Source organism: Gossypium arboreum, chromosome 12, assembly GCF_025698485.1.
Source record: "Gossypium arboreum isolate Shixiya-1 chromosome 12, ASM2569848v2, whole genome shotgun sequence".
Taxonomy (NCBI): Eukaryota; Viridiplantae; Streptophyta; class Magnoliopsida; order Malvales; family Malvaceae; genus Gossypium; species Gossypium arboreum.
Window position 1 is genome coordinate 24,293,212 of NC_069081.1, and position 26,030 is coordinate 24,319,241.

General features: G+C 30.9%; 2 protein-coding genes and 2 long non-coding RNA genes across 7 annotated transcripts; 3 read left to right on the forward strand and 1 right to left on the reverse strand.

Moving 5' to 3' along the window:
- The first annotated feature begins 9,887 nt into the window (after positions 1 to 9,887).
- LOC108479528 (uncharacterized) lies at positions 9,888 to 13,042 on the forward strand. Its single transcript, XM_017782192.2, has 4 exons — positions 9,888 to 11,108; positions 11,579 to 11,948; positions 12,435 to 12,516; positions 12,618 to 13,042. The coding sequence occupies exons 1-4, from the start codon at positions 10,496 to 10,498 to the stop codon at positions 12,816 to 12,818; spliced, it is 1,266 nt and encodes a 421-aa protein (XP_017637681.1). The 5' UTR covers positions 9,888 to 10,495; the 3' UTR covers positions 12,819 to 13,042.
- Positions 13,043 to 13,229: 187 nt separating this feature from the next.
- On the reverse strand, positions 13,230 to 17,438 carry LOC108479529 (heterogeneous nuclear ribonucleoprotein 1). Of its 4 annotated transcripts, none has more exons than XM_053022654.1 (14): positions 17,066 to 17,438; positions 16,673 to 16,857; positions 16,518 to 16,607; positions 16,239 to 16,304; positions 16,071 to 16,136; positions 15,887 to 15,972; positions 15,629 to 15,674; positions 15,470 to 15,524; positions 15,118 to 15,194; positions 14,826 to 14,961; positions 14,614 to 14,741; positions 14,432 to 14,536; positions 13,633 to 13,767; positions 13,230 to 13,499 (listed from the first exon to the last, which is right to left on the reverse strand). In XM_053022654.1, exons 3-14 carry the CDS (start codon positions 16,557 to 16,559, stop codon positions 13,434 to 13,436), a joined length of 1,008 nt encoding a protein of 335 aa, XP_052878614.1. In that variant the 5' UTR covers positions 16,560 to 16,607; positions 16,673 to 16,857; positions 17,066 to 17,438; the 3' UTR covers positions 13,230 to 13,433. The 4 variants fall into 4 exon arrangements, with proteins under 4 accessions (XP_052878614.1, XP_017637684.1, XP_017637682.1 ...); XM_017782195.2 differs by having other exon boundaries at positions 13,230 to 13,496; positions 16,703 to 16,857; positions 17,066 to 17,435; XM_017782193.2 differs by having other exon boundaries at positions 16,703 to 16,857; positions 17,066 to 17,431.
- A 4,580-nt stretch (positions 17,439 to 22,018) lies between these two features.
- Positions 22,019 to 24,069, forward strand: LOC108479042 (uncharacterized). The gene is made up of 4 exons (XR_008275807.1): positions 22,019 to 22,145; positions 22,631 to 22,657; positions 22,740 to 22,801; positions 23,987 to 24,069. It is a non-coding gene; the product is annotated as an uncharacterized LOC108479042 (long non-coding RNA).
- A 970-nt stretch (positions 24,070 to 25,039) lies between these two features.
- LOC128285287 (uncharacterized) lies at positions 25,040 to 25,643 on the forward strand. Its single transcript, XR_008275759.1, has 2 exons — positions 25,040 to 25,129; positions 25,457 to 25,643. It is a non-coding gene; the product is annotated as an uncharacterized LOC128285287 (long non-coding RNA).
- The last annotated feature ends 387 nt before the right edge of the window (positions 25,644 to 26,030 follow it).

The following is a 26,030-nucleotide window of genomic DNA, read 5'->3' on the forward strand; positions in this document are numbered from 1 at the left end:
ACAACTTCTTCACTAATGTCTCCCTCAGACAGACTATTTCTGCTCTTTGGCCAAACATAGGCGAATTGTACCACACGTCTGTCTATTGATCTTGGCCCACTCCTTATCATCCATCTTGTCAGGTTTTTCTTCAAGGGCTATATCCAGCTCTTACTGACATAAGACATCCAGGATCTCACATTGCCATATACCAAAATTATTGGTACCATCAAATTTCTCTACTTCAAATTTTGCATTGGTCACAGTAGTCTTTGCTGATAACGATGCCTTTTCCATTTTTCTCCTCAATCCCAACTACTGTATATGTGAACAGTACCATCAATATGAATAGTGTCGTGGATGAACAATACCATATACACAAATAGTATCATAAACGATCGTATTTCCCAAGTATGAATCTAGCTCAGATACCAATTGTTGTGAGGAAGCATGTAAAAGAGTAAAATTATTGTACTAAAAAATCACACTAAGTTCAATTCCCAGGAAAGAGAGGTGGATCACAAGGATTGCTTAAGTACTAGGATTTTCCTAGCCAGAATATCCCTCTATTGTAATTTAATAGTACAATAAATCACTACAATCACACTCACAAAATATGCAAAATAATACAATAAAGAACACTAAAATTTTAACGAGGTTCAGCAAATTTTACCTACGTCCTCGGGCACTACCAAATATATGTCACTCCAAAATACAAGTGAAGATTTACAAAGAGAGAGAAAAATGCCTTAAGTAGAGAATGGCAAATGTGGGTTGATGAAAAATGAGAAATGGTTAGGCCTATTTATAGTGGAGGTTCAGGGATCAACTAGCAAAGTCACTATACAATTAGGGACCAAAATTTGCAATTATATCATGCCAAATCTCAATATCCCACTCTTGGTGCCTTAAATCTCATATTTCTAGTGCCAACATTTTGATACCCATATCTTTGTCTTTCCAAAATATGGATGATTGTCAATATATGTTAACATAATTAATGGACGAGAATGTTAAGAATACCTTTTAAATATGATAGTAAAACTTTTGAGCTCATAAGGTTATATAATGACATGTAATTATAGAATAATTAGTACATATATGTGTGGTCCAAGTGGGAGATTGTTGGAAAATATGGATATCTCATATATATAATAAGGGTGATTACATGTTATTATTTACTATCATGATAGGTTAGCCCGAATTAAAAGTGATCTAATTTGGTTAAGATTTATTAGGCTTTAATTATTAAATAAAGTATGGGTCAAATTTGTGTAGATACTCTAGTAATTCAGTTCTAATCAATTTCTAATTAATTATGGGCTAATTAGGAATTAGAGCTAATGTGCCAAAGTTATATATATTAGGGTTATGGTCACCAAATTACACACAAGATAACTTTTCTAATATCTCATTTTTAAAAAAGAGGGAGTCACATTCCCTAGATTACTTGTATGCTAATTTGAAAGATCAAAACCCCAAGATCCGTAGACTTCAAGAAATCAATGAATTCAAGTACGCTTCTGCATCTAGTTTTGTTTTTGATTTATTCTTGATGATTTGACATGACAGATCCTAGTTTACAGTTCTAATTTTATATTAGATATTATTTACAGTTCTAACACATCAACGCAAAGATGTCTTCAATACTTTTAATAAATTAGTTCTAGTTGTTGACTCAGCATCGGACAATCATTCTCTCATTACCTGGTTGGTAACTAAAAGGCAGCTCATTTGTAATTACTTCCCTAATCAATAATAAACTTGTAATTCAACACCTAATATTTAACTTGCTGGCAACATTAAGAATGATAACGACCTAATTCTAACCATCAAGTTCAACTCAGCATGGTTTATTTAAGCTAGATCACACATCCACACCACATAACTGTAAACTATAACATAAACACTTTATGGAGTTCATCAAACATTTAATTGTTCTAATTGACAAGGCAATCGTTTTAAGCTATCAAATACTTGCTACATATTTGACAAACTTGAGCAATTGTGATTAAAATAGAAGACTCATGAATACTAAAGAACAAAGAAGAATTAAGCACAAATTGTGTCTCACAAATTTATTGAATCAAACTTCGATTAACCTTTGACTAGAAAAAAAAAGTTTAAAAACTCATAAAGAAAAAACAATGCAAAAGAAAAATAAAACTAAGGTGGTTATGCCCAAGTCTCTCCCAAGTTTAAACTTAATAATGTCTACTTATTGGGAAAAATAATAAAATGGATCATTAATTAAAGAAAGCAAAAATTTTCAAGGTTTCTTGACAATTTTTGCGTCAAACTTCCAGGCTATTTTTGGGTTCCTTCTTGAGATTTTTCTGGCTTGAGTTGTGAATAACTTTGGTTAGATATTTTGATTATCTTCAAATAAGTATATCATGAGCCTAAAATAAAGTTCCATAGCTCAATATATGGGTAAAATACGGAAGATGCACTATGTTGAAAGTCAAAAAAAGTCAAAAATAAACTTTAAATTTCCTTTTCTCTAATTATTCCCTAAATCAATAATAAATAATAAGTATAAATAATATATTTAAGAACATGAATAACATAATTCAAGAGGAGAAATATCACAAATAAATTGAGAATTAAGAACTTATCAACTTGAAATATTCCACAATGCTATCTTCACTTCCTACCACTTCAATGGATTGGAGCCTTTTGAGTCATCACAATCTTCACCAAAATACAAGTTATCTTCAATCAAATCTCCATGTTGAGAACATAAAATCATGATAAATTTGAAACATGAAGAAGCTAAAGAGGTGTTTATCAACACGTGGCTTTTGTCAAGGACTTGTAAGTGTATGGACCTTTATCGAGGAAATTAAGGGAGCCACCATGTAAATACTTGTAATTACTTGTGTTGAAAGTCCAATACGCAAAAACTTGTCAAAAATAAACTTTAAACTCTTTTTCTCCAATTATTCCCTAAATCAATAATAAATAAAATATAAGTATAAATAATATATTTAAGAACATAAATAATATAATTCAATAGAAGAAATATCAAAAATAAATTGAGAAATTACAAACTTATCAATTTGACATATTCCACAACACGTATCTTTACTTCCTACTAGTTCAATGAATTGGAGCCTTTCAAGTTGTCACAATCCTCACTAAAATAGAAGTTATCTTCAATAAAATCTCCATGTTAAGAATATAAAATCATGATAAACTTGGTACATAAAGAAGCTGAAGAGGTGTTTAAATATACGTGGCTTTGGTCAAGAACTTTTAAGGTATACTTTCATCAAGGAAATTAAGGGAGTCACCATGTAAATACTTGTATTGACTTTAAATTTGCAATAACCATAAAAATGAAGATTTGTTTAAGACTTTGTAACATCAATGGCAAAAGATAGAACATGCTGTGTGCATCATAACCAATGACAATTAATCTCAAACCTTATAACTTCCATGTGGGGATATGTAGAACATGCAATGTTAAATGAAGAATAGTTTCAAACTTTGTAATCTTAACATTGGGAAAGATAGATAATTTGGTGAATAAGAAAGAAAAATTCTAGACTTTGGACCATTAACATGGTGAGAGGTAGAGCATGTGCCAAGAAAGATTTATCAAAGCCTTCTAAGCATTAATATGAAAAAAGATACCTTTATGCATCTATTTTGACAACCAAATAATATTAGTCAAAGAATTTGAAAAATTAAAATAACAATAGATAGCTTATGCTAATTAAGGAAGACTCATATCAGACTTGGGCTTTAAAACATCAAAATGGAAAAAGATAGCTCATGTACTCCAAGAAAGATCCACCTCGATCTTAGGAGCGTTAAGATGGAGAAAAATGTCTCATACGCTTGTATTGTTACATTGCAAAGGTTGAATCAATCTATGGCAGTTGTTGAATGTCCTAGCTCCTTCCAACACAAGTTTAGTTGAATTAATGGTTACTAAACACTAGTTTTTAGTGAATTTAACAAGCATTCTCTGATAGCATAACTAATGATCAAGTTGGCCTCCCAAGCTTCAAGAGTGCAGACATTTTGAAGCCTAGGAAATCCATTAACATTGAGGTTTCATTTCCCAATGATTTTACCTTTCTAGTTGTAATACCCCACATCTGACCCAAACGTCGAGTCTGAATATGATACACTACATTCGTTGCCAAAGTAACTTGAACAAGCTTCTCTTAAGTAGTCAACACAAGCATCAATCAAATATCACAATAAAAAAAATTCATATGGTTTATAACATTTACACGTCTTTTAAAAAACTTTCGAATAATTTTTAATTGAGTTTTAAGTTTTTGGGGATAATTAAGACCAAATTTGGGTCTTCGGGGGTCAAAACAAGTCATAAGAGGAGAGTGGCCAAATTCTGACATACTTGTATCGATAAAAGTCCCTGCTACTGTTCACTTTTGGCTACTGACTTACTTGTACCGATACATTTGACTACTTAGATATATAGAAGTTTTCCAAAACCCAAAAGTGACCCAAAAACTCACCTAATTAATCTAAAACATTATCAAATCATCTCAACACATTAAAGGACATTATAAACTAGTTCTAAACATAATGCTAAGCATATCTAAACATTTTTAAACACATGGTTACAACATATATACATCATTATCAAATCTATACATGAAAATCTACTTACTTTCTATATAAGCAGCACTTCAAACTTAGTATCAACATGCCAAAATGAGTTTCATACAATCATATAGCTAGTAGAGAACACATATATATACACAAACACATATAATTAACTATATGCAAATTACAGTCTCCAACATATAAAATAAGCTAAAGGACATATCTCTGACTCTTGGTACATGCCAACTTGATATAAAACATAATAAAACCACTACAAACATTGTTGATCCAAGAATTGAGTCTCGAATGTTGTTGTACTCCTCGATTCCTTGAAATCTAAAGTTACATGAGCACGAAAATAAACAAATCGTACGTTGAGCAATGGGGCTTAGTGGTTCTAACATGATTTAAAAATAAAATAAACCAAATCATAATTTAGTTAATCATGCTTATTTAACATGTAATTAATAACTAACTAGGCTATATCCACTATTCTTATCTCATAACTTGATTTTTTATAATTTGATATGTTAAATTAGGCTTCCCTGTTATACTTAAGGAGCTTGTTTTTTAGCAAATTAGTATCTTTTTTTTGTAGTTTAGCATAGCTTGTAGACTCTCTTTAATAAGTTTGTAGACTCTCTTTAATAACTTTCTCTTTATTTTGAGACTCAAATTGGCCAAATGTGCCATTTGGATCCTAACGATTGATTGAGTGTTGTAGGAACTCGACGAGGGCCAATTTTGAGCAAAAACATCACTAAGGAGGGAGTATCACAATGTCCAATCAAGGGTATCACTATACCCTCAATAGACCTAAAATGAAGAGGAAAATGAAGACCACCTATAGTAGTATCGCGATACCCAACCTTCAAAGGGGACTCCCATTTTGAAATTGACCTTGATATTGCAATATCCAAACCCTAGGTATCGCGATATCACTATCATGAGGGGAAAAAATGACATCAATGGTATTCCTTGTTCAACCTAAGCACCAATCAAAAAGACACGCTAAGGGCTTGCTGATAAAAAGAGCTAAAAATTAGTTAGAGAGAGGGAGGGAGGCCATTAGACACATGTTTTAGAATAGTTTTCCTTAGTTTTTCTCTTCATTTTATCTAGGGTTTAGTCTTCTCCATAGCTATATAACTTAGTTTTCTACAATTTCCTTGGTTTCTTAGCATTTTCTTATGTAGTTAAGTTAGTTATTATTATCACTTAGGTTTATTTACATGTTTAGTACCTTGAACTTGCTTGTAATCACATTTTAATCTCTAATTTAATGTCATTTCAATTTGCTTTCTTTTCATCCATTAAAAATATCGTATTTATTATTTTTGCTCATTTATTTTGCTATTAGTTGCTTTCCTTTCAACTCTTTCCAAGTAAAAATCACAAATTTCATCTTTTTGTTCAAGTTTTATGTCAATAGCTTTTATGTGCTCTTCCTTTTTGCTTGTTAGTTTAGAAATGGTAATGAGTGGCTAGATATTCTGAGGTTGGTTGATGGAAATGTTTGGTAATTGATTTTTGGGTTTGGGAACTAAATTGCAAAACTGGACTAAATCGAATAGACTTAAAAACAAGATTAACACCCTTAAGGGGAAATTAAGATAAGTGAAATTGAGAGGAGATCTTATTGGGCATCAATTTGATAAGTGTCAGGTTAGTCGATAAATCCGAGAGATAAACTGAATAAATTTGTCTAATTTGGTAAAGGTGAGGCCTAAAGGTAAAATGGAGCCAATTTAGGAGTAATAGCAATTTATATCCCCAATTCGAAAGTCAACCAACCACATGGTAATTAATCAACTGTCCTGTATTATCATATTTGCTCGTATTTGATAGTCTTATAGTTTATTTTCTTTACAATTTGGTCCTTTGCAAATTTTTGTTAATTAATTGGTATAATCACACTCTTGAATGACCTGTCGTACTATATCATCTAGCGAGTAGTTTTTTAGACTCTTTATTTGCATGTTTGTAGCTAGAATTCACTTAATCGTCGACTCTTTTGGGTTCGATCCTCGGAGTACTCCTATACCCAGTTGTCTCACATCATACCCCCTTATAATGAAATTGCCTATTGCTCCTAGCTTTGAAGTCAAGTTGTTACGATCCCGACTAATGGATCTTGTCATTAGATGTTTCGTAGGAAAACTATTTATCTTATCAAGGCTCTTTCTTCATTTTTACCTCTTCCTCGCAAATAACCTATAATGAACAAGTGGAACTCCTCGAAAGGAATTCCAAGCCTTAAGATTTGTTAGAGAGAATCTTAAATCCCGTAAAAAAATGTTTAATCTTAAATGTTTTATTCACTTTCAAAATCTCTCTTAAATAAAGATTACAAAGTTCAATCGGAAGACTTACTAAAAAAAGAGTTCTAAGAAAACAAGAAATACCCATAATTAAAATCTTTAATAGTTTCCTAATAAAATAAAAAAATTATTCCTAATAACATAAAAATATTGATTCCCTTAAACATTATCCATTATCATGTCACTTTTGCACATCCTATGATTCACATAGGTTTCTCAAACAAATGCGTCAACAACACAATCTCTCAAAAGAGAAAAACTGAGTAGTGTACTATTTTTTTTTTGTGTAAAACAAATCCTAACTAAACTAACCACCTAAAAATTTAATAATTACGAACCCTACCATTCCAAGACTCGCCTAAACCATCAGTCTCTAATTTATCTCCTCTGGACAGTTTTAAATTATGCACTATGTTATACTGTTTTGCCCAACTCATTGAAATCTTAATAGTTTCTATAAAATTCCAAGATATACCTTGGAACACAAAGAGATTCCTATTTTTCCATATGCTCCACGCTAACAAACCAAAAAAAGTAGACCAAGTCACCCCATTCCCCAAAGTCCATCCAGTATTTTCCAGGTTTGCTATAACCCAATCGGAGAGGTTCCCAAAAAAAAAAACTGTAGCTGATAATTTCTTGGCACAAAGTACTTCCAAACATTTTTAGTATCCATGCAATCGCTAAGGACATGTAAGATATCTTTAATCTCGTGGTGGCAAACTGGGCAGGACATGCTTTGTCCAATACCCCTTCATACATATGCCTGGTTAGTAATCAATCTTTGTCTATGAACAAGCCATAACAAGAAGTGAACACGATGCGGTACTTGATACTTCCAAACGACTTTCCACTTAGTATCTCTTACATCCCACGTATCTGCTTTTAACATATGATATGCACTATTAATCAAAAAGCATCTAATTGTTGTATGTTTCCAAAAGATTTTATCAGGCGAGCTAGAGGGTGTGGTGGAGGGAATAGTGTACTAATTTGATCCAATTTAATATATAAATTTTAAATTTTATTTAAATCAATCCAAATTTATAAATCTATACTATTACATTTTTTCTTGATAATGTTTAATGTCCCCGATTAATTGAATATCAACTTTCTCTATCCATAACAATATATCTAATCATTTTTAAAAATAATTACCAATTAAAATTTCATTTTTTACATTTCTTTTTTCAACCAATGTATTAATATAACTCAATGAATTCATCTATCGGTTAAGCAAATGCCGACCCCAGAAAGAGATAAATTAGAAAGCGGTGCAATAATATATCACTTGGAATGGGAAGTATATCTCTCTATAATGCACTATATTATATAGTTTTAATATGATAATTTTATGTGATGTCTACATCCTAATTTACAAATTTAGCTTCAGGCCACTGCTCTGCACTCAGCAATATGGGCATCAGTTTACAGCAATATTAACTCATTGGACCACACAATCATATTTACATTTTCTATGGTTTTTAATTAACATTAAACCCTACCTGTTAAAGTTTGCGTTTTTTATTGAAAATGAAGAGTGAGAACAAAAGAAGGGAGTGAACCAACATCTGAGGTCCCTACATTTTTTTATTTAAAAAAAATCTAAGTTTTGGGTTATTTTGTAGAAAAAATTCAGATAATTTTACTTTGATAATAACATTCATATCAATCAATTAAGACTCAATCATACTTATTATATAGATTTTTTTTACCTAAATGTGTGTACTTTCATTCTAAATAAAATGTATGTAATTTGAGTTAGTGTAAAAATATATTACTTTTATATTATCCCAAAGTATATGTAATTTAGGCCATTCCAAATAATATTAGAGTTTAGTTTGTTTTTTTAAGAAAAGTAATATTAGACTATAGTTAAACTTTATAGTATTTCACAAATATATTATTTTGATTGCCTTATTCTCAAAATATAACTATCTCTAATATGTTAGATTTTAAAAATTATATATTAGATTTTAAAATAAAAATATTTAAAAAAAGACTTTTGTAATACTTGGATGCTAAGGTTATTATAATTTAGTCGCAAAAATATGAAATGAAGAAAAATATTAGTAAAGGAGAGAAGGATTAAACAGTGCAAATCTCAAATAAATTAAAATGTAATGAGATTTATCACCTAAGAATGTTTTATATTTGCTTTAAAACATATATGGTTGGTGAAAATATTTTTTTAAATAATATACTAAATTTTGTCGTAAGTAAAAAATATTTTATGTTTAAAATATTTTTAAAAAAATTATCTAATAATGGATATAAGTTTGATAGTAGTAAACTTATATTAATAATATCAATTATGATATGAAAGAAGGGATATTTTCATAATTTCATAATTAAGTTAGAGACCTCATTAATATATTAGGATAAGGGATGATTTGATCCATAATAAATGAATATTTTAACCAATACTCCTTACAAGTCAAGATTAAAAGATGATAGTTTTTAAGTGAATGAGTAATTTAATATATAGTCAATAGCAACCCTATTTGTTTATCAAAATTTTGGATGTTCCAAAGGAGTGGCCATTATACCTTTGAGACACAAATAGCACATCATATTTAATTTTTATTAGTATTAATAATATTAGTTAGTGAAATTTAGATTTCATCATTAATAAAATTTACCAATATAATTTCATGTATTAAAATTATTTTCATTTTATAAAATATATTACTATATTGTAACTAAAAGTTATTATTTATGAAATGTCAAATTTGATGTTATGATTGGAGATAAAAATATTAAATTATAAATGCTGGAAAGATTAAAATGAAATTTTACCTTACGATGCTAAAGAACGAGGTACCAAAGACCCTTGGATCCGCCTTGATTTGGATATGCTTTTTTAATTAAGAAATATATAAATATTCTATTTTTATAAAAGAGTTCAATTATTGATTATGGCAGGTAAAGATGCAGAAATATTCAATCCCATGAACAATCAGAGATTAAGTGATTTCTTGTATTACAAGGAACAAACAAATGAAAATGGGAAATGTATGGAAAATGTTCTTAAATTTCAATCTTCAAAGTCCAAGTATATGGCCTCCTTGTTCTTGTTGGTCACCCATGGATTCTTTTTCCTTTTTCTTGGGTGGCTTTTCTGTTGTCTTATTCATGTGGTTTTACTTGAGTATCTGAGATTTCAACTAGTAAAAAAGTAAAAGGACTACGTATAAAAACGATCAAAATATCATTGTCTTTGACAGATACTGCTGATAAAAACGTCTAATGCTTACTTCGTCAACATTCTTAGCTTTTGTAATCAATGATTTGAAGCAGTATTTTGGCATTTTTCAATCTCAATGGAGCAACCCTTCATGAGGCTTGTCTTAGATGCAAACAAATCTTTGTACCCAAGGATCGGATAGCTTCCCAAAATAATAAATTAATGTAAAAAAAAGGGGTGTATAATTAGCTGCAAACAACAGTAAAAACCAGCTTTCAAACAAATTCTTTCATTGTCTCAATGACCCTTTTAGACAGTCTTGCCGGCAAACAGAATAATCAATTTTATCTGTTCAAAGTCTAGTTCTTTGTGGCACTGTGTGAGGTATCAGGCTAAGACTGTTGGGGGTGATTGAGAGTGAATGAAGAAAGGGTCTGTTTCTTTGAGCCATCTGGGTACTTTTCCAAGCCCAGGAGGTTCAGATTACCGTGATAATGGGGCGGTGGTGAGTCAAAAAGGTTGGAGTTCAGAGCGAGTGCCGCGTTCAGCTAACAGCAATGGCAGTAGCAGAAGACATATCAGTGCTTCATCTTTGACACCTTTTTACAGTGGAAGAACTTTGCCTTCCAAATGGGAAGATGCTGAGAGGTGGATTTGTAGCCCTGTTTTGGGTTATGGTGTTAGCAAGAACGTAAACTATCATCTCCAGAGGCGGCCAAAGTCTAAAAGTGGGCCGATTGTGCCCCCTGGGATTGCTTTCTACTCCAATTGCTCGCCTTCCATGAACTTGCTTGATGGTGGAGGAAGTGGGACTGTGAGGAATTTGATGGCAGGGTCTCCATTTTCAACTGGGGTTTTGATGGCTGATGGGGTTTCCGTTCATTATCTTGGTTGTAGAGCCGCCGCAGCTGCTGGAGATGTTGACGGCGATCAATCTTGTATGGTGCAGAGTGATAGTAATGTAGCACGATCCGCTATTATACCTGGATGGTCGTCAGATTTGGTCAGTGAGTCTTCATTGCCAAGCTCTCAAGGTATTACTGTTCTTCCTTTGTTTTGAGCTTCATTTGCTTGCAATTTCATCTTAGGCTGATCTGATTATGGAAGTTCAACTACATGAAGTAGGATAATCTAACCCCCACAAAACCCAATTTTTCCAAATTGCAAAGAAGATACTCTAAAAGTCAATCCCACTTCTTTTAAATATCTAATCATTACTGATTAATTGTAAATGATGAACTTCTTAAGGATGCATCCGGTAGGTAAACTTTGTTCCACCCACTCTTCATGTCTCTTTTTAAGTATCATAGTTTGCGGAACATAGAGACTAGGAGGCTAGTAGATAATGAAATACGATTAAATTTTAATAGATCCTGTAAAACGTTAGCTTCAAATTGATATTGCATTTTTGTTTGTGGCTTGGAGCTGCTGCGACTGCAATAAGAAGGCTATATCTGTTCATGTTGGTTTCAAACTTCTGATGTTGGATATCAAATTGTCGCAGATGAAAAACTTGATGAAATCAAGGATGCCGAAATGATGCTCTGTCGTGTAGCTTCGCGGAGGGATATGGCTACACAAATGAGCCCGGACAACAGTAGCAGCCACTCATCTACTAGAGCGAGGTCTTCATTCGGCCACTCACCTCCCCCTATCCTTCCTCTTCCTGCTGTGGACAACAATGATCATCCTTCTAAACTGGACGTCAGGGAAGTGCAGATAGACAAACGAGCCACTGTTACTAACCGGTCAAAAAGGCATGGGTCGAGAAGAATCAAGAAAGGCGAGCGGGATTTTGAAGGCTTCTACCGAAACAGCGCTCCAACTTCTGCTTTATCTCTGGATATCTCAGAGGCAGCTACAAGCATTTCAAAGTATGTTTTTATTGCTTTCTTCCTCAAGTTCTGCCTGCATCATCCAGTTAAAACAAGAGAAATCCATAATAAACACAATCAATTGAAATCCGATGAACTCATTTTGGGCTTTGCTTAATGAAGTTTAAAATGTAATTTTCACTAGTTCAAACGGGGACCAAGATCACTACTTTCGTATAATATTTGAGTCCCAATAATTTCCTAGGACGTGTAACATTAAATAGTAGGGGCCACTACACTTCCCAACATCCCTGGAAACCATAGTTGGATTAATTTGAGGGTTAGTTGGGTCATTCAATGCTTGGTGTTTAATGTTCCCAGGAAATTTCCAACATTGAGTTCCTAGGTGGAACTGCATGATTTCAGGGGAGCATTAATATCAATATCCAAAAGAAACTTGGGGAGTAGTTGAGTGAAATCAAAGTACCAGAAATATAGAGGATCTTTTTTTTTTCTGAAGAAGATCTTAACTTGGATTTTTTACAGGTTGCAAAGAGAGGAAGCAAAGATCAGTGCTTGGGAGAATCTGCAGAGGGCAAAAGCTGAGGCAGCCATACGTAAACTAGAGGTTCACATGCACACAGGATTTCTATTTTTGTCACTTTTTATCTCTATCCAACTGTTTAAACCGTCTTAAAATCTCTTTTTTTTCCTGAATTTTAATATCAGATGAAATTAGAAAAGAAGAGATCAGCTTCAATGGATAAGATCTTGAGGAAGCTGAGAACGGCTCAGGTGAAAGCTCAAGAAATGAGGAGTTCCATATCAGGCAAAGAAGATGAACAGATTCCGAAGACTTCACCGAAGTTTACATTCTTCCATATCCGCATGAGTTTTCTCAGCAGTTGCTTCACCTGCCATGGTTTCTAGTTTCTTGCAAATCTTATGTCCATATCCTCAAATCTTTTCCATCAAGTATTAAGCTTCCAAGGGAGTATTTGTTTCTGGGTTTTTTTCCCTGCCGGTTTCTCAGCTTCCCTACTCTTCCATGTAAATTATCTTAAGATTTCTAGATTCGATGGTCCAGGAGACTGCAGCTTTCAACTTCTTGTTCTTAGTGTATGTGATTTTTTTTGGTTCTTTTTTAAAGGAAATGTCATCTTTTATGCTTTGCAATGTCAACTAACTAGAATAGGTTAGCTTATATATTTGCTTTACTGTCTGATAAGTTAGTGATGAGACATAAAAATACCAGCTTAATGTATGACAGGGTATACCAACAATTCCATACAAAATATTTGTAACTTGCATTCCATTGACGGTAAGTTTCAGATGGAAGTGTTTGGTAAAGATAGGTACCACAATGTTAAAATTCATTAATTAGATACTTCAGCTTGAATGTTTCTCTACACAATGAAATGTATGGCTGATGCGACATGATTTATAATCAGAATACAAGATACTGATAATAATATCAGGGTAATGATCTAGATTGTTCAATAATTGACATCCCAAGAAGATCTTCACGCCAATTCCATGGCTACTTTAGTATGGCCGGTACCGCCAATCTGCTCTCGACGGCCTTGCACCCCCCATTGCATAACTCCACTTCTAAATAAAAATTGCACAATGCATTGTAAGGACTTAAGGAACTCCCCAAAAAAAAAAGCCCAAAAATAAAAAGAAACAAAAAAAGAAATAAAAGAGAAGGAACTATGTTTCCGTAACACTTATGCATACTCACATCATCAAAATGCAGGCCTCCGTACATCCTACCATAGGAGCGCATTGGACCACCAAAACCTCTAAATGGTCCAACAGGATTCATCATGAAACTAGGGCCAACATCATCAACAGGTGTTGCTGAATCTATTGCAACCTGAACAGCAAGTTCATGTGTAAAAAATTATTAGAGTTTAAATTAACGTAAGTTATGACATTTTTATTGCATTTCATAGAATTCGCAGATAATTGAAGAACAAAACTAACTGTAGACAAGCAGGCTTGCCCGTAAACGTACACTTTATCTTCAATCCTCAGAAAAATTGCGAACCAGATAAGACTAATTAACTTGATTTAACCATTTATTTTATCTTTGTAATTGTTGCAAGATAATTTCAAAACCTTTTCAAGTGAAACTGCTATGCTTTCTAGATTTTACATGGTCATAGTCTTTCTTTTTCATTTTTTGGCATCAAAAAAGCATGCAGAGTCCATGATAACCTTAGTTCATAATGCAGTTATCACATCAATTAAGATAACAAATTAAGGTTTTCCAATTAATTCATGATGGTAAATAATAACTGAGTCCTAAAAAATTCAGAGCATAATCTAAGAACTAGAGTTAATTCCCATAACCAGAAAAATGGCTATTACCGCAGGTTATACTTGAACATATTATCAAAGAACTTAGCCTGTTTGACATGCTATCATGCATAAATACTCATAAATATGAATAAAAAGTAACAACATCATGACCAGGCCTCAGATCTAAGGTGGCAATCAAGTGTGAGGAAAGAACATAAAAGCTTGTTTCCTGGTACCTGTTGTCCACAAATCTCATGAGACCTATGAGATACTCTGTCTGCAACTCCATCTTCAGCAAATGTTACAAAACCAAAACCTCTGTGGCCAGATCTCTTGGGGTCCTACATTACAAGAGAATACAAACCATAAGATGGCTCAATTCATCTCTCATTGCTACTTGGTATTTTATCACTTTTACCTTAGGAACATAAACGTCTAGTATACGACCAAATCTACCAAAATAGTGGCGTAGATCATCAACATTAGCCTCCTGAGGGAGCCTGCCAACAAATATCTTTTTGCCCATCCCTCGACTAGACTCCCCTCCTAGTTCAACATAAAGGAAGAGAAGGACAAGATGAATAAACTGTAATTCCATAAATCGAAGTCTCTGCTAGGTAAGGAACCTACTTCCATACACTGGGCCAGGATGGTCATACAAGGTAGGAGCACCAACTGCAGCATATCTAGTTGCAGCAGAAATGTAAGCATTATATGCACCATATCCCCCCTGTGACATTCTATTTATAGGCTTGAAATCATCTTCCTGTCAATATAATATCAAAACAGTGGTATTATCGCCACATATATTGAGTATATTTGTGAAACTCCCAGGGGAATAGGATATGAAAACAAATTTGTGCTTTATCCTAAAACAGGTAATTTGTTAAAACAAAACAGCACTGGCTGTGATTTAACTTGCCTTGGGTGTTGCTCGATCAACTACTACAGTAGCACCTCCTAGTTCATGTGTATCAGCCATCAGATTCTCCACAGAACCTGTACAAATGAATGAGTATTACCCATCTTCTAACTGTCAGACTACAGGAGAGGAGGAAAAGAGCCAGTATACATAACTAAGTTTGAAAAGTAATAGATTATTTTTAACTGCACAACTTAGATTTTCAATTAGAAAAACTGATAAGAATATAGCTCATAGCACTTTTATCTAGTAGACACCAAAAAAAATAACCCAAAGGTCAAATGCAAGCATGCAAACATTTGATGTAGAAACTTAACTGAAAGGTGCTATGCCAGGAACAGGATAAACTGACCTGCGCTAGCAAAAGTGATAAAGCCAAATCCACGGTGCGCTTTTGAGACTTGATCCTGTGAAATTCATACTTAACAATAATCTAAGAGAACTCTACCAAGAATGCTATTACATGCAACCATAAGCAGAACATAGACATATGAAAAAAAGGGAGTAGTACCTTTGGCATATATAAATCAGTTATCTCACCATACTCCTCAAAATGTCTGCAAAGAAGAATATATTGTTGTTATGTTAATCTTCGCATAACAGACAAATTAACTTATCATTTGTTCTTTACCCTTCGGGTGCAATTAGACAGCTCAAGAAGACAAAGCCATGGTTTGTTGGGTAGAGTTGATAAACCATGTTCGAAGAATGAAGAGCAAATAGTGAAAAAGAAAAGCAATACCATGATTCATATGTTGCACTTAATTACCTCTGAAAGGTTGATTCATCCACTGATAGTGGAATTCTGGCCACAAATATCCTGGTTACTTTCTTCACTGGTGATTTCATCTCCTCCTGTCAACACCGTGAAAAAAATGAAGCTATGGATAAAGAAATAAGTAATCCATAAAAGTTTTCAAATAAAAAGGTATCTACTAAAGTTTATGTTAAACCTTTGGAGTAGCTATTTTAACTTCCAGAAATCTCTCCCCAAGAATATGCTCTCCTGATAGCACACACTGTAGAAAATGAAAAACAAAGCATTATTTTTCTTTATCACACGGTTTAAAGTTAGGGGAGAGAAAGAAAAAAAGTGTGTGAGAGAGAGAGCCGATGATTACCTTAGCATCATTAGCCGATGCAAATGTTACATAACCAAAGCCACGAGATCGGCCTGTGGATCGCTCCTATATAATAGAAAAAGAACATTAATATCAATGAACAGCATAAGAAAAAACAAGTAATTACAGTTTTTTCTACAAATCTTCAACATAACAAAGATAGAATATATAAAATCAGAGAGAAATACCAACCATGCTAGTTAAGTGAAGGAAATTGCAGATTTCTCTAGATATAAAGCAATAAATATAAAAAAATGAGAAAAAGAGGGGGGGGGGCACCTTCATGACAATGCAATCCTCCAAATCACCATAATTACTCATATATTCCCTCAAACCTTCAGTATCCACTTCCCACGGGATTCCCAAAACCTAAGAAAAGGAAATTAATCAAATTCAAGAAAATAAAAAAAAAATCTCATTAACAAAAACCTAACCTTTCATAAAATTAAGAAGGGAAGACTAACCACAAGCTTCCGGTCCATAGAGAAAATCGAAGCACTCGAGCTGAGAAACGAAAATCGTTGAAATCCCTAATACACTCAAAACAAAAGATCTCACAAAGATCCTCTCTTAATAAATCTCTAGCACACACTGTCTCTTCCTCTTTCTCTTTCTCTTCCTGCAAATAATAAGCACACGCTCTTTCTCACAGACAATCATCACCAAAAAGGAAATCAAATTGGCCATCTTTTTTTTTTCGAAAAAATAAAATTTTAATTCAAGGACAAAGAAAGCTCTTCATTGTAGTATTAAACGAGAATAATTATAATAAATAAATAAATAAAAGAGTTTTTGGTTTTCATCTTTCTTTGTTAGCGCTCACTGACCTGACCTGACCTGACCAATCCAACCAAAACCCCAAAGTTTGCAGAAGAAGATCTCTATCTTTCCCTCCCTTCCCTCGCTCGCTCCTGCTGCTTTGAATCGTTAGTCGTTATCACTGAGAGGCCCCCATTTGCTTTCCTTTGTAGCCGACTTGGGCTAAATTTGGTTGGTTATGGGCAAGGCAACCATGAGCGTCTTGCTCGCACTTCGGGTAAAGTCAACTAAGCTAACTCCATAAAAAGCCCAACCTTCTTTTTTAAATTAAAATGGCCCCAACCTTGAGGAAATTGGATTGCAGCTCTTTTTTAACAACTAAAGCCTATAAATAATTGGTATTTACTGAAATTTAAGGCTAACAGGCACAGCCTAACGCACATCACTCGAATTCGTCATAAACTCTACAATAATTTTATTTATATACCACAATTTTATTTGTTATAGAAAGCTATTATAAAAATAATAATGGTCGTAAATTTATCATAAACTTCACATCATCAATTTTTAAAATAAAAAAATGAAAATTATATGAAAAAATGTGAAAATTAAATAAATAAAGTTAAAAGTTGTATAATAGTAGTATGCATTATTACTTTTATGCATCTTCCTTTTATATTATTTCACTTAGTTAATTAAGAAGTTCATCAATTAACAAGTTCAATTAATTAATATGAATTATCAAATTAAATTAATTAATTTATCATTAGTTATTAAATTCAAGTAATTAATTTATATATTTATAATATTCCAAATTTATAGTAGAATATTTAATTAAGGAACTTAATAGTTTATATCTTTAATATCACTCATTAAAGATTATTTCCATTTAATAAAATATGATTAATAGATCATTTTCATGTGAAATTTAATTATTTTATTAAAATAATATTTTAATTAAGATTATTTTTATTTAATAAATTATAATTAATAGCCTTACATATATAAATATCTATAATTTTACTTAAAATTTTAGGCAATATACGGTTATAAAAACTAATTTAATAAAGAATGCACATCATAACTAAAGATGTTGCTATTATAAGTGAAAATTTGTTACATCATAACTTAAAATAAAATATAAAAATTAGTTTTACTAAAAACTTGATTGTTATAGTAAAATGTTATTATAGCATATAATTGTTATAAAGAGGGCTAACTCTATATATATACTATTTATAAAGCACTTTTTTGTGTTGGTGTCATCTTTAATTAGGTCACCTACTCAATTATGAAATTATTTTATTGAGCAGTGAAGTGCTTTATAAATAGTATATATATACAATTAGTCATCTCTATAACATAATCTGCTATAAGAGTCAAGTTTCTAGTAGAACTAATTTTTTATGTGTTATTTTAACCTATATAAAATTTTTACTTATAACAGCAACTTCTATAGTTAGGTGTGCGTTTTTATTAAATTATTTTTATAGCCATATATTGCCTAAATTTTAAGTAAAATTATAGATATTTACATATATAGGTGGCCTTCAAGTAATTAGGATCACCTTCAACTGATTCCAACTCAGTTAGGAATTTATTAAAAACTTTTATTTTTACAAAGGGGTAAATATTATATTGTGAGGATGTTCAAAGGATTTTTTTTTCATGAACTCTTCCTCTCAATTTTACTATTTCAATTAAAGACGTATTTAGTATTTATCTCAATTCTTTATAAATTTATTAGATAATAATTTATATTAAATTTATGCGTTTCAAATTGTTTTTAAATTTAATTTTACAAGACTTATTTAACATTTTTTAACATTAAAATAATATTGATTTAAAAATTAAATTTTTGACAACTTTTCAATAGGTAATAAATAATAATTTTTAGAAAAAATGGTAAGGAGTTTTATTTTCAAATATTATTTTAAACTTTATTAAACAGTGGCATCTAATTATAAATTGAAAAGAATTTATTTTTATCTTTATAAAACTATTGAAATTAACTATCATTATTTTAGTTTTCAAAAAAAATTGAAATCTTTAATCTAAAACATAATTTATATTTAAAATAATTTTAAACATTTACTCAAAACTTGAATTCAAATGCAATTTTATTATTAAGCTTGATATTCATTAGAATTCTAATTTTCATTGGGAGTAAAGTTTATATTATTTATATTTCTTACACTACAGAAAAATAGGGCTTTAGTGGCGTTTTTAGCGGCGTTTTATCAAAAAATGCCACAAAAATTATAAAACACCGGCGTTTTTGGTAAAACGCCGCTAAAAACAGAGCAATAGCGGCGTTTGCCGCTAAAAAACAGAGCATTAGCGGCGCTTCCAGTAAAACACCGCTAAAAACCAGAGCATTAGCGGCACTTTCGGTAAAACGCCTCTAAAAGTCATATAACCCCTAAAACCCTAAACCCCCAAAAAATAATAAACACTAATATATAACCCCTAAACACTAAACTATAACCTTTAAAACCCTAAACCCCAAAAAACATCATATGGATGTTGATGTGTATATACATAGATATTAATGTAAAAGCTTATGTTCATAATAAATTATGGAAGCAATACTTAATATTGATTAAATTTATTTTTGGATTTAGGGTTTAATATTTAAGATTTAAGGTCTATGGTTTAGGGTTTTATGGTTTAAGTTTAATGGCCATGGGTATATAGTATGTTAATCTCAAGTGAATCATATTCAATAATTAAATCCTAAACCCTATAATTAATTATTGTTATCGATAATAGATATCTTGATTTTGATAAAAAATATTTTTATATATTAATAAGGTGTTATATTGTTTAATGGATTGAGGGATATTTTGTGGAAAACGTTTTAAATGATAAGTTTACCTTTAAATTTTATTAATAGTTTTTGTTTATACTATTTTAATATTTATCTATACTGATTAATTAAAATATATATTTATTTATCTGAACGAAAATCCTCTGCACTCATTTGTGTCTCCACGTTTTTTAATTGTAACTCGTTTTCTTTTTAAAACAGTGAAATTTCCTTTATTCGTAAATCAATCTTCTTATTAAAAAGTTGCAACTCTTTTTTTGTTTTTTTTGTTTTTGTTTTTAACTAAGTGTTGTTTTAGTTCCAACTTGTTTTATAGAGTGTTTCTTTATTCTTTTAAGGTTGATGGTTTATGTTTTATGATTTAGGGTTTGGAGACTATAATTAAGGGTTTAAGGTTTAGGGATTATGGTTTATAGTTATGTAAGAGATAATTTCCCCCTTTTCCCTAATCCGAATCCTTAAAATAATCACCCATTTTTCCCCAATTCGAAATCCAAAATCCCTGGTAAATTTTTCTTTTTCTAACAATGGTTTAGTGTGCAATTGTATACATGAACTTTAATTTGATCCGGTTCTTGTAAATTATTAACACAATTATTGATATAACATCATTTTATATTTATATATTGCATACATAAATATTTATATTTATCCAATATAAAAATATATTGATGTATTTATTTTTAAAATGTGTATGATTAAATCAAATATTTTATTTGTCTATTTATTATTTAACTGGTTTATTTATATTAATTAAAATACAATTTATTTTTAATTGAATATTTAAATTCTTCAGAAAAATAACGACACGTAGAAAAATTTGAAAGTAAAACATAGAAAATATTTGTTAAAATGAAAAATTAATTATCATTATAGTTAGGGTTTATTGTATATGGTTTAGGGTTTAACATTTAAGAGAGTTACTATTTTAAGGTTTATGGATTATGGGGTTAGAGATTATGGTTTATGGTTTAAAGGCTTGGGTTTAAGGTTTAGGGGTTAGGGCTTTAGGGTTTTATGAGTTATGTTCTATGATTTAGGGTTTAAGGGATAAGGGTTAGCGATTTAAGGTTTAGATTAATGTGTTTTTAATTTATATATTAAATTATTTCTTATATAATTGTAAAAGAGATAAAATTAATTTTAATATATTAAAATTATGATTATAGTTTAAATTACTTAAAAGATAATAGATAAACTTTATATATATTAAATGGTTTAGGATTTAAGGTTTACTTGAGATTTGTTAAATGATGAAATTTTATATAATCAATTAATGCTTCTATATTTAAAAATATTTAATCTAAACCATTTGATATATTTAAATATTAGATTTAAAAAATTGATAAATAAATAAAATAAAGTAATGAGATCGATCGGATAGGTAACTATCTATTTTGGATAGGACCAAATTATAACAAATAAAATGAAATACAAAACTAAAATCATTCCACATCGAACATCTAGCAAAATAGTTATATTTTAGTTTGAAAGAAATATCTCTAATAAAATAGAGATTAGATTGGAAAATAATAATATAAAATAATGATTAACATCTCAATCTTTAATAGAAATTTGATATGTGAGAGATGGATTGCTTACATTGGATAATTCTAACTTAATAATTAATTATAGCCATTTGATATTTGTTTTCTTATTAAAATATATGATATTTATTTTGAGAGTACTTGATTTTTTTATAAAAATCTAATTTATAAAAATAGTAATTATAAATGTTTTATAAAATCATGTAACTAATAATTTTTAGCAAAGAAAATAAAAGATTTTTAGCAGAACAAAACGGCGTCGTTTTGTTCAAAATAAAATAATTTTTTGGGCGTTTTTATCAAAAACGCAGCAAAAAGTAAATAATAGTGGCGTTTTTATATGAAAACGCCTCAAAAAATATTTTCCTTAAAAAATCACACGTTTTATCCCCAAAATTTTCCCCCATTAAACCCCTAATTTTTCCCCCTAAAATCATTTTTTTTCCCTTCATCTTAACCCGTTTCAAATTTCCTTCCTTCATTGATTTTTATGTGTTTTTTTATTTTAAATCTCTATCTCTCTGCAACATATATCAGTTAAAGCTTTAACTTTTATACCAAAATACAAGATTTTGATTTTAAAAAACATCAGTCTTCTTTTGTGTATAAATCACGAGATTTGTTTGGTTTCTAAGAAAATATTTTATTCGTGTTTGATTTGAAGAGTTACCCAATTGATACGCAATCGTTGACACTCTATAAAGTCTTAATTCCACCTCTTCGTTTCATTTTCCTGAGAAAATGTTGGACTTGATGGAAAATCCCATGTTGGTAAGTATAAGCTCTTTGGGTTTTCTTCATTTTTTCCCCCTTATTTACTGTTCAATAGGTTTTTTTTTTCATCATCATAATCAATCGTTTCATTTCTAATATAAATCCTTGAAAAAAATTTATCTTCGAATTTGGGGATAGGATCTTACTGGTTTGGCTTCAGCAATTGAAGATGAACAATAAATTTTGGACTCTTTTTTTTTTTTTACTTTTTTTCCCATTTGGGTTATTGGAAAATCAAATACACTATGATATATGATTTAACTGTTTGAATCCCCTTCAGTTTTTTATGTAAGGGTTGATTTGATTTTTACTAATATGAATAATGTTTGTTATAAAAATAGTAAAGAACAAAGTAAAATATATATATTATTTTTCGTTGGTGCCTCTTATTCTTTCTTTCATTTCAGGTTCATTTTTGTATTCTCATGTAATTGTATTCTTGTTGGGTTTTTTTTTTAAAAATATATATATTATCTCTGCAGGTGTGGAACCAAAGCAAAGAGGAAAAGGTGATTTCGCCCCCCTGCATTTCATTTTATATTACAAAAGTTATCATTTCCAGATCTTTATTTACTGTTCTTATCTTTAAAGGAGCAGGGGAACTAAATTTTATAATAATGGAAGCAGCCTCGTGCAGTCTCGAGCTTTGTGAGGTTAGTCCTGACTCTTAAGCTATTTTTTACTTGCTTCTTCAACTGATTCTTTGCTTTTACATTTTTCTATGCATTATTTTATTTTATTGATAGCATGAAATAATTTTGCAATTATTTGTCTGGCTAGATGGTTTTCGATTAAGCTCCTCCTTTTACCTTGCTTTCTCATCATTGGACTAAGTCCATTTCCTAATTACGTTTGCTTAGAAAGATAGATATGTGAAACTAACGGTTATTTGTGGTTGTGTTGGTCAGTGTTAAGATAAAGCGTTGAAATTTTAAAACTTCTATTGACGGTAATTAAAGTTTAAAGGGATATGATTTTGATAGTAATATTTCTTGCTTTAAAAGAGTACAAGATAAGATATTCTAATTGCAGATTAATTTGGGTTCATTTCTTGTAGTACAAATTTAATATTTGGTTAATATTGGCTTCTGAATGAAGTTTTCTCATTTCTGTGTATCTAGTAGTTAGGGATTTTCTATATAGTTATCCTGACTTTGATTTATTTCCAAATGCCCATATGAATGTGGCCTAGTGGCCTAGTGTCCTGTTTTCTTACCTTTTTCTTTTATTGTTATTAGTATTTATACAACCATTTGACAAAGAACATCTAATAAGCTCAGGACTGATCTTGCACATGGCTTTCTAGAGATATTCTAAAGTTTTAGAAGGATCATTTGTCATCCTGTTGAAACCTTATTGAGGATGAGCCTTAGATTGTTATAGAATTCACCATTTTACATGAAATCATCACTCTTTAGGAGCTTGAAATTCCTAGATATAAACATAAATAAAATGTTACAAATTTAATGTCGAAATTCAAGTCTCATCAATATTTTTGTTTCACTTATTAAAAAAAAGTTATAGATTAAGTCTTTCGGTTTGAGATTAGCCAAGATTTAGTGGAGCTACCAGCTTTAGATATGTCGGCACTTGTTTCATGTTGTACTCATCATATGATATTTTGTACTGGCCAAAGTTTGAGGTATACAACCGTTGTACTGGCCTTGCTTTATTGGTTGCCAAGGAGGAAAAAGTTGGAATCCTAGTGCTGCACTTGTACAAAATAAGTTTTCAATCATATTTTCTATCCAACATCCATTCTTTGGTCACAAAATGATTAAAATATATATGATTAAAATCATAGACTTCTTTTGATGTTTTTGTCTTATCAAATCTAGGATCTAAAAGCAAGAGAGAAGGAACTTAAAGCAAAAGAGGCAAACGTGAAGGGGTAATTTGTTGTTGGCTGTTTACACTCGAGTAAGGCTGGCCCTTGAATAATAAGTGTGGTGCTTCCGATTTATTTTTGCGGTATTCGATATCAATTATGATAAGTTGTTCCTTTCGCATTGCAATTACAAATTATACAGATTTTTGAAGTAATTTAAATATTACTATCTTGGCACAAAAAAATCAAAACCATAGTTTTTGAATCTGAATTTCCTATTCATATTTTAGTTTAGTTTTTCTGTCTGAATGCTTGTAAAATATCTTTATGTTCTGTAGTCTTTCTATTATGAAAATGCTAAAATTATGCAATGACTTGATTCTTATATGTTCGGATGCAATATGTAATTGTGTTGTATGTAAGGTGGTTTTGCTATTCATTTTGCTTTTAGATTAATTTGTCCTTGTAGTAACTGAATGTTAACTTTATATTTTGCAGGAATTGAGAAGGAAAGAGGATGTAATAGCACGAGGTAGGTTCTTTTTTATTTTTTATCTTGATGAGTCCCGAGTTTATCCATTACTAGTTTGATTCTGACATGAGTTCTTGCCTTGTTCTTGGCATCTGGAATTGTAATAGAGGACAAAAATTGTTAGGTGAGTTCAAGTTCAGGTTTTTCTGTTTCTTTTGAAAAATCTTTCACCAGTATAAAATGGAATGCTTGGATGTTGGTTTTGGTTTGGTTTTGTTCTTTTTCCCTTTTTTTCTTGCTCTTCTTACATATAAGTCTTCAGTGAGTCTTTCAGTTACAAATGTGATTTGTATTGGCTTTAATGTTCATTTTTTCCTTATTTGGTTTAAAAGTAACTAAAAACTGTATCTGTCAAATTATTGCTTAGATTGTAGTACTTTGTGCAATTATTTCTACTGTCTTAATTCCAATGATTATAAATGTAAGTCGTATGATTCTTTGGTCACCCATCAGCACCATATGTGGTACTGCAAGGGATATTGACTTACTTTACAACTTGTTTCTCAGTTGTTTATTTTAAAATTTTCTTTTGCACATTCCAAGGATTCATAGGACATGGCTGTTGAAATTTGCCTTTCTCAGCTTCCATTGTTGGTTGAAGATCGTAATGCAGAGTTCCAGGTGTGTTTTTCTTCCAGAGTTAAAACTTACTTGAATGTAAATTAAAGGTTAAGGATTTAATAGGAGTAATATAGGGATCTATGGATTTATTTAAGGGTAAATTTTAAGATTTTTTGGTTGCATAAGCCCTTGAATTTATGCTAAAAGTGGAATTTATTATAATTTTATTGATTATTTTGAAAAATCTAAAGCCAGGAAAAAAAAGAGAGAAATAAATATGTATAAATTATGTAAGTTCTTTGTGTAGCATTGTAAGAACTTCAAAGCTCACAGATGATTTGTTATACTCTATATGAGTTCATTGATTCTATGTTTTTGCAATTTTAGGTATGGTCATGGGTGCAGCAGCTTCAACTGAAAAGTACTTGTGCAGGTCTGGAGTAAGTCAATCAAGAAGCTCTGCTGGAATTAAACTGACAAGTAATTGTAGTTTGCTTGTAGTTAAAGTTTCTTATAGTGAACATCATGTTGTTTATTCGGTAGAAGTTTCAAAAATTTTACTTTTTAGAAGAAAGTGTATTGTAGTCTTTAGATTGGGTTTTCAAAGATTGATTATGAACATTTTAATTAAATGAAAAGTCCTCTTGTTAATGTTTTTGAACTCAAAAACAATTTAAAATGTGTCCATTGTTAGGTTATTTAAATTTTGTATGATCATTTAAGGTAAGAATGAATATGAAATGATTAAAAAGGAAGTTGAAATATATATGGTCTTTAGTGGCGTTTTTGGGGAAAGCGTCGCTAAAGATCATGTCTTTAGCGGTGTTTTTTGGGAAAACGTCGCTAAAGGTCATGTCTTTAGCGGCGTTTTTGGGGATAACGTTGCTAAAGGTCATGATCTTTAGCGGCGTTTTTGGGGAAAGCGCCGCTAAAGGTCATGATCTTTAGCGGCATTTTTTGG

Coding starts and splice junctions, on each gene's coding strand:
- LOC108479529 (XM_017782193.2), bottom strand. Junction 15,973..16,070: donor TTAAAATAGCTACTCCAAAG/GTTTAACATAAA, acceptor CGGTGTTGACAG/GAGGAGATGAAATCACCAGT. Junction 14,537..14,613: donor TAGACGTTTATGTTCCTAAG/GTAAAAGTGATA, acceptor CTTGTAATGTAG/GACCCCAAGAGATCTGGCCA.
- LOC108479528 (XM_017782192.2), top strand. CDS start 10,496: ATGAAGAAAGGGTCTGTTTCTTTGAGCCATCTGGGTACTTTTCCAAGC. Junction 11,109..11,578: donor TTCATTGCCAAGCTCTCAAG/GTATTACTGTTC, acceptor AAATTGTCGCAG/ATGAAAAACTTGATGAAATC. Junction 11,949..12,434: donor GCAGCTACAAGCATTTCAAA/GTATGTTTTTAT, acceptor GATTTTTTACAG/GTTGCAAAGAGAGGAAGCAA.